Source organism: Alexandromys fortis, unplaced genomic scaffold (assembly GCF_014885135.2).
Source record: "Alexandromys fortis isolate MF-2015 unplaced genomic scaffold, M_Fortis_MF-2015_v1.1 scaffold_29, whole genome shotgun sequence".
Lineage (NCBI taxonomy): Eukaryota > Metazoa > Chordata > Mammalia > Rodentia > Cricetidae > Alexandromys > Alexandromys fortis.
Window position 1 is genome coordinate 5,474,018 of NW_026067891.1, and position 7,679 is coordinate 5,481,696.

At 43.0% G+C, this 7,679-nt stretch overlaps 1 protein-coding gene across 1 annotated transcript; it reads left to right on the top strand.

The window, feature by feature from the left end:
- The first annotated feature begins 4,252 nt into the window (after nucleotides 1-4,252).
- Nucleotides 4,253-5,191, top strand: LOC126490631 (olfactory receptor 1361-like). Its single transcript, XM_050125735.1, has one exon. It carries the CDS (start codon nucleotides 4,253-4,255, stop codon nucleotides 5,189-5,191), a length of 939 nt encoding a protein of 312 aa, XP_049981692.1.
- The last annotated feature ends 2,488 nt before the right edge of the window (nucleotides 5,192-7,679 follow it).

Sequence of the window (7,679 nt, forward strand, 5' to 3'; positions counted from 1 at the left end):
TTGATACTCCTTCCTTTACCTCCCAAGTATTGAGCTTACAGAATTTTCCACCATGTCTGGCTTATACAGAAAGCTTCCTTTAAAAAAAAACTTAAAAACAATCCGTAAGTGTATGAGTGGACTTCCTGCCACATGACTGTGGACCACATGCATGCTTAGTGTCTGCAGAGCAAGAAGAAGCATTGGAATCCCTGGAATTAGATTTATGGATGGTTGTGAGACACCCGTGGATGCTAAGATTTGAACCTGGGGAGAGAGCAGAAAGAGTTCTTAATTCCTGAGCCATCTCTCCGGTCCTGACAAAGATTCTTAAAAAAAGTTACCTATGGGTCTAAAGAATTTTGTTTATTAGAATCCCCATTTTCCCAGTTTGTTAATGGCTTATATTTCTCATTTTCTCTAAAATGGAAAAACCGTATGACTTGCCGCTTAACCCCTTATCAAACTGATTGATGGCATATGAATTGCTTGTGCATGGGGCATGATCTCTAGGTGATATCTACCCGGTTACAGATGACTAAGCAGAGTGAAGGATGGAATATGACTTACTACATAGGCTCTGCGTGAAGGACAAGTGCTCTGACAAGGTCAAGAGTCATGAGACATTTCATACCAACTGTTTCAATTAGTCATGTGTCTAACTTACTTCCTCACTAAGCAGAGGATGAGGGTTTGGGACTCAGAGGAAGAAGGTCAGATGCTTCCCAAAGTCAGACAACAGAGAGCAGTGGAATAGGAAGTGTGCACAGCTCTGTGAAATTCAAGCTTATTAGCTTTCTATTTTATTTTCTTTGTATTCTTTTGAAGACAGGGTCTCACTATGTATTTCTGGTTGGCCTGAACTCACTATGTAGAACAATCTGGTCTGGAGCTCACAGAAATCTGCCTGCCTCTGACTTCCAGGTGCTGGGATCAATTTTAAAAATTACATTGTGTGTGTCTTAGTTTCTTTTCTATTGCTATGTGGAAACACCATGACTAAGACAACTTATAAAAGAAAGTATTTAATTGGGAGGTTGTTTATGATGTCTGAGGTCCAGTCCATGACCATCATGGTGGGTAGTCTGGCAGCGGATGGGAGGCATGGCACTGGAGCCGCCGCTGAGAGCTTACATCTGATCCATACACTGGAGGCAGAGGGACTGAACCTAGTGTGACACACGTGTGACACACTTCCTTCAAAGACCACACCTCCTAATCTTTCCCCAAACTGTTCACCAACTAGGAACTACATATTCAAACATGGGCCAATAGGAATAATTGTCACTCAAACCAACACAGTTTGTGTGTGTGTGTGTGTGTGCACGTGTTGCACACTAGGACCTATAGAGCACTTGTGGATGTCAGAGAACAGCCTGCTAGAGCCAGTTGCACCGTGTGGGTTGTGGGGGATCAGCTGAGGTCATCACACTCGCCGGTTCGTGCCTATAACTGAGACATCTCACAGGCTCTTGAAGTCAGTCTCTTGATTCTTACATGACTTCACATTCTCAACAGTGACATCAACTGGAACTGTGTGTGTGGAGGAGAATATACTGGAATCTGACGTTTTCTATAGCCGAAGGGTGTAGCCTGTAGTTACCCTCAATATTCCACCATTTTCAGTGTTGTTTAAGATCCGAGGAAGAGACCCAGGTGACAGTCTTTATTATCAGTGTTGGACCCCAAAGAGCCCCAGAAGGAGAAAGGACAAATTGCTGTCTGCTTGTCTCTAATGAGGCTCTCAGGGACCATGGCCCTCGTGGCCATGGAAGTTCCTCTGAAGAGCTTGCCCTGTGGATCCCCAGATGTCCTTCTGCTCCTGACGGCTGAGCCCAGGCTCCAGAGCATCCTGCATACAGCCCAACAACACCATGACATTTCTCCTCCCTCAGAACGACAACTTCTGGCCAAGTGAAGAGTGTGAAGCAAGCCCAGCACTTCTGGTGACATCGCCGACTGCCATCTGCTCCCAGAGTCAGGTCAGTCGGACTTTATGTTGCATACTGGTGGTGAAACCTTCTAGGGACCCCCCTTTCTCTTAAGTGGAGCCACATAAGCAGTTCTGAGCTCACAGACCATTCTTTATGATCACCCGTAACAACCAGCGCCTGTCTTGTCAGTTCTGGCGTCCTGGCTGTGGGGAGTCCAGGTTGGCCAAGTGTCTGTCCATCCCTCTGACTCATCCTTAGTTCCACAAGTTCAGCTCAGGGCCCCTAGCCAAGAAGTCGTGGTCTAGAGCTCAGAGGTGAGCTCTGTTTGAGTCTAGAGAACAGCACACTGTGATTATCAGTCCTGGGGTGGCTTTAGATGAGGCCAAATTTGGTCCACAAATAAACAGGGATTTGTGATTTGTTCACATTGGAGAGGATGGAGAACCCATGTTTCCTCTAAGCCTCATTGTTAATCATGGTGATGACGTCAATAATACTGGGTGTTAAATACTCGTGGGTTCGAGCATCTGTGTGTGTATGAGTGCTTTGGTGGTTTTATATCTTTTTGTCAATATTGATTAATTGTACATAATGATGGTTTCATCATGGCAGTTGTACACATATGTAAAATATGTGATCTCATGCAAATCATCTCATCCTTTACTGTCTTTTGGCTTCCCCTCTGGTTTTCTTGTCCCTGGAAGTAGGTTCCCTTCTACTTTAATGGTTTTATTATTATTATGTATTAATTACAAAAATAATGTTATTTAATTAAAATAGAAAAACAGATACTGTCTCTCTCTATCTTGGCTTTCCTGAGACTCTTACATTTTTGGTTGTGAGCCTTGCCTTTAATTCTGAGCCATCCCTCCAGATGCTGAGACTCTCTATGGAGATACTCTCTATGTATGAAGTTGGCCTTAAGCTCACAGAGATCCTCCAGCCTCCTCCTTTAGATTAGTGGGATTACAGATGTTGCAACCAATCTGGAGCATGTTTCTTTATTAATTAATATTCCTCATTTGATAAGAAATGTAGTCAGGCAGTAGAAGGCAATCGGGAAGCAGAGCCAGGTTGATCTCCATGAGTTTGAGGCCACCCTGGTCTACAATGCAGGTTCCTTGATAACCAGAGCTACACAGAGAAATCAAATCTCAAAACCAAAAAGAATCAGAAAACCCCCAGAAACCAAAAACAACAAGCAAGCAAAAAACCAAAAAGAAACGTAGTGTTTTTGTTTTCCTGGGTCTGGCGTGTTTCACTCATCACATTAATATAATTTCCATCATTCTTCTTCAAATTATCTAACATTCGTATTTTTAAATAAAGCACCACCCCACACATATTGCACACACGAAAATACACACACACACACAGACACAAAAATTTTTTTTGTCCATGAATCCATTGAGAAACATCTAAACGAAATTGCATGCTATCCTCAGGCTGGCTGTGTAGCTCAAGACCTTAAACTCTTGATCTTCCTGCCTCCACCTTCTGAACACTGAGATTCAAGGCTTCTCCTACTACATCCTCCTTCCTAACTCTGCTAGAATTCTTATGTTTGTAATTTGTTTTTAGTTATTGAGAGAGTGTTTCTTTGTGTAACCACGGATGCTGTCCTTGATCTTGCTCTATAGATCAAGCTGGCCTTGAACTCAGAGATCTCCTGACTTTTCCTTACAATTGTTGGGATTAAAAGTGGGTACCAGCACCTCCAGGATATGTCTGTGATTTTTATAAATCACACTTTTATTTTATTATGGAACTGGAAAGATGGCTCAGTGGTTAAGAGCACTGACTGTTCATCCATTAGCCCAGCACCCATAGGGTAAGTCTTACCTGTCTTTAACTCCAGTACTTGGGTATTGGAAACCCTCACACAGACATCCATGCAGGCAAAACACCAATGCACATGAAATAAAAACAATTTTAAAATTATGCTTTTAAAAACATTAGCTGGACAGGCATTGTAATCATGTCACCCATGAACCCAGGAAGCAGGGGCAGGAAGATACTAAGTTCAAGGTCGCTCTTGTCAACACAGAGAGACCCTGTCTCAAAGATCCAAAAGGAAAACAATGGCAGAAAGTTCAAGCATCACACATAACTGAGCAGAAACTCACTGTCAGACACAGTTCATCATCCTTCCTTAGACACCACACACAATCCATTCACAGCCTGCGCACTGTGCCAATGAAGGGGCAAAGCTACGGGAGGGAACACAATGTTCGTGCTTTGCCAAAACCTCTGTCCTCTTTCTCTGTTGTTTTAGTTCTCCAGTCTTGAGCAGGATTCCCAAGCTTGAGGATTTAATCATCTTTCCTGTTCATAGTCCAATGGGAGACAGCAACCAGTCGAGTGTCTCTGAGTTCCTCCTCCTGGGACTCTCCAGGGATCCCCAGCAGCAGCGGCTCCTCTTCCTGCTCTTCCTCACCATGTACCTGGCCACTGTCCTGGGGAACCTGCTCATCATCCTGGCCATCGGCACAGACTCCCGCCTGCACACCCCCATGTACTTCTTCCTCAGCAACCTGTCCTTCGTGGATGTCTGCTTCTCCTCCACCACAGTACCCAAGGTGCTGGCCAAACACATACTTGGGAATCAGGCCATTTCATTCTCTGGGTGTCTTACACAGATGTATTTTCTTTACATGTTTGAAAACATGGAAAATTTCCTGCTGGCTGTGATGGCCTATGACCGTTTTGTGGCCATCTGCCACCCTTTACACTACACAACAAAGATGACCCAAAAAATCTGTGTCATGATGGTGACCGGATCGTGGGTCACTGCCAATCTGAATGTAATATTACACACCCTGCTCATTGCTCAGCTCTCATTCTGTGGGGACAATTCCATCCCACACTTTTTCTGTGACATTACTCCCCTCCTGAAACTGTCCTGCTCTGACACACACCTCAATGAGCTGATGATCCTCACAGAGGGAGCTGTTGTCAAGGTCACCCCTTTTGTCTGCATCCTGATCTCCTACATCCACATCACATCTGCTGTCCTGAGAGTCTCATCCCCAAGGGGAAGATGGAAAGCCTTCTCCACGTGTGGCTCCCACCTGGCTGTGGTCTGTCTCTTCTATGGCACCATCATCGCCGTGTATTTCAACCCTGCATCTGCACATTCATCTGAGAAGGACACGGCAGCCACCGTGCTGTACACAGTGGTGACCCCCATGCTGAACCCGTTCATCTACAGCCTGCGGAACAGCGACCTGAAAGGGGCTCTCTACAGAGTGGTCCACAGAAGGACCTTTTCTGTTTAACAAGAAGATTTGTACTGTTCCAGATCATGTTTTAGATTTGAGCACAATTTATCATCTGGATGTGTTAGGCTAACTTAAAACACAATTGTTTATTTCTTGTTAGGGGACTCTCATTCACCAGCTGCCATAATGGTGTTACTAAATAATGGCACTCCACCCTGCTTTGTTTGGATTGTTTTGTGGGTTCTAGGGATGGATCCCGGACTCAGCCCCTGCTAGGTAAGAGCTCTACTCCGTACTATATTCTGCAGCCATTCATACTGACTTTAAAAATATTTTATGTGCCCTTCAACTTGTTACATTTTGTCTGTCCATCTGTCGGCTTACTGCTCATAAGTTTGGTGTATATCCATGAATGAGTGAACAGATGACAGAGGTCATTCTAGGGTGTCATTTCTTGGGAACCATAAACCTTACTTTTGCGTGACAGTGTCACTCATGGGACCTTAGGCTCATGAATTAGTCTGGATTGGCAGGCCTGTGTGTCCCTGGAATCCACCAGTTTTCAGGCCGTAGCACTGGAATTACAAATTTCCTCAACTATGTCTGATGGAGGTGGGTCTTGTATCTTATCTGTTGCTTTCATAAAGAAAACTGCTTGGCTTGATAGGACAGAAAATTAGGTAGGCGGAGTAGACAGAACAGAATGCTGGGAGAAAGAAGCCGAGTCAGGCAGTTGCCATGATTCTCCCACCCAACACAGCGGGACGCAGCCTGCAGCTCCAACAACATGTGTCCTGTTTTTGCATTGGTTTTGTGTTGAGATAGGAGCGGCGGGGCTGCGTTCCTGGCACCTGGCCGCCTGCATGGCTAGCTTATGCCCGAAATAATTACATGGAAACTGTATTATTTTAAACACTGCCTGGCCCGGCTAGTGCCAGTTTCTTATTGGCTAGCTCTTACATATTAATCTAACCCATTTCTAATATTCTGTGTAGCCCATGAGGTGGCTTACCAGGGAGGATCTTAACCTGCATCTGTCTGGTGTGGGAGAATCATGGCGACTCCCTGATTCAGCTTCTTTCTCCCACCATTCTTTTCTGTTTATTCCACCCACCTATGTTCTATCCAATAAAATGGTCCAAGGCAGTTTCTTTATTATAATTAACCAATGTCCTTCCTCCATCATTTCCCCTTTTTCTGTTTAAACAAAAAAGAAGGCTTTAACTTAACATAGCAAAATTACATATAACAAAACAGTTATCAAGCCAGAATTACAGTTACAATATTTATATCTATTTTATCTCTTATCATAACTAAGGAAAACTATATTCATTCTTCAACTCCATCAAAGACTCCAGAAGGATATAATAATACCTAAGTAAACAGGAAGTCCAAAACTCTAGAAATGACAGAGACATCTCGCTGCCTGGACAGTCACCCAAAGTTCCTCTGTACCATTGGGGCATCCATCTTTGGCCTACAGGCCCATGGTATCCAGAGACATTTCCATGAAGCAGGAAATTTCAAAGACAGTTCAGTCATTTTCTGTTGTGTCCTGCAGAATGTCTCGCAGACTCTTTCATGAATCAGGAACCCCGAAAGACCATCTCACTTTTAGGCAAGTTCAGTAGTCCTCTCTCTGAGGGTTCTCTGTGTCTAGTTTATGCAACAGTCCAGGCAAGAACAGTTTCTTGCCCAAATGGCTATCAAACTCCATAAGGATCCTCTTCAATGCCCATCTTCCTCTTGAAGTAGATTGGTGCTGCCAGGAGCAGAGTGTCTCATTGTCATGAAAAGTCCTAAGTTATTAAAACATTTAAAATGCCATATTCTGCAGTCTTTGAAAGATATGAAGAATGCCTATCTAACTGAAATATATCGCTATATATCTAGAAAATCTAACTAACATGACTACAAGCTTTACTATCATGGATGATTATCCATTAGCAACCTATATTTCCTAATTATACATTACATTTTAAAATGAACTACACAATCACAATATCTTAATCAAGATCAAAAATACATATACATATAACAAAATTGACCTTAAAATCCATACCAATGCAAATTATTCATATCTATATCATATCCCCCTTTAAGTGTAAAAAGAACATTTATAAACAATATTTGGGAACATGGGCGTAGTTTTTTCTCTCCAAACTGCTTCCTGCTGAATAGGGGCATCGTTAATTAGGTCGTTCATGATATAACCTGTGTGCTAGTTTCATCTCAGTTGGCAATTGAGTGAAGCAATTTTTTGAGGGTGTTTACAGCAACCTTTCAGGAGGGCGTGGTCTGTCATACCAAATTGGAATAGAAGAAATCCATAGAGTCTCATCCTCTGTGAAAACAATAGAAGGACTTTTCCAAAGCATCATATCCTTAGACCCAAATTTTGAAATCGTAATACCCTTATATCCATTTTGGTTCCACTTGGCAGCCCATATAATGAAACGTCTCTCTGTACTTAGCTCCTTCATAGTCAAAAATTTTAAAGAAAACACAATGTACATAATCCAGACTCTCTGTGTATTTTTCATTT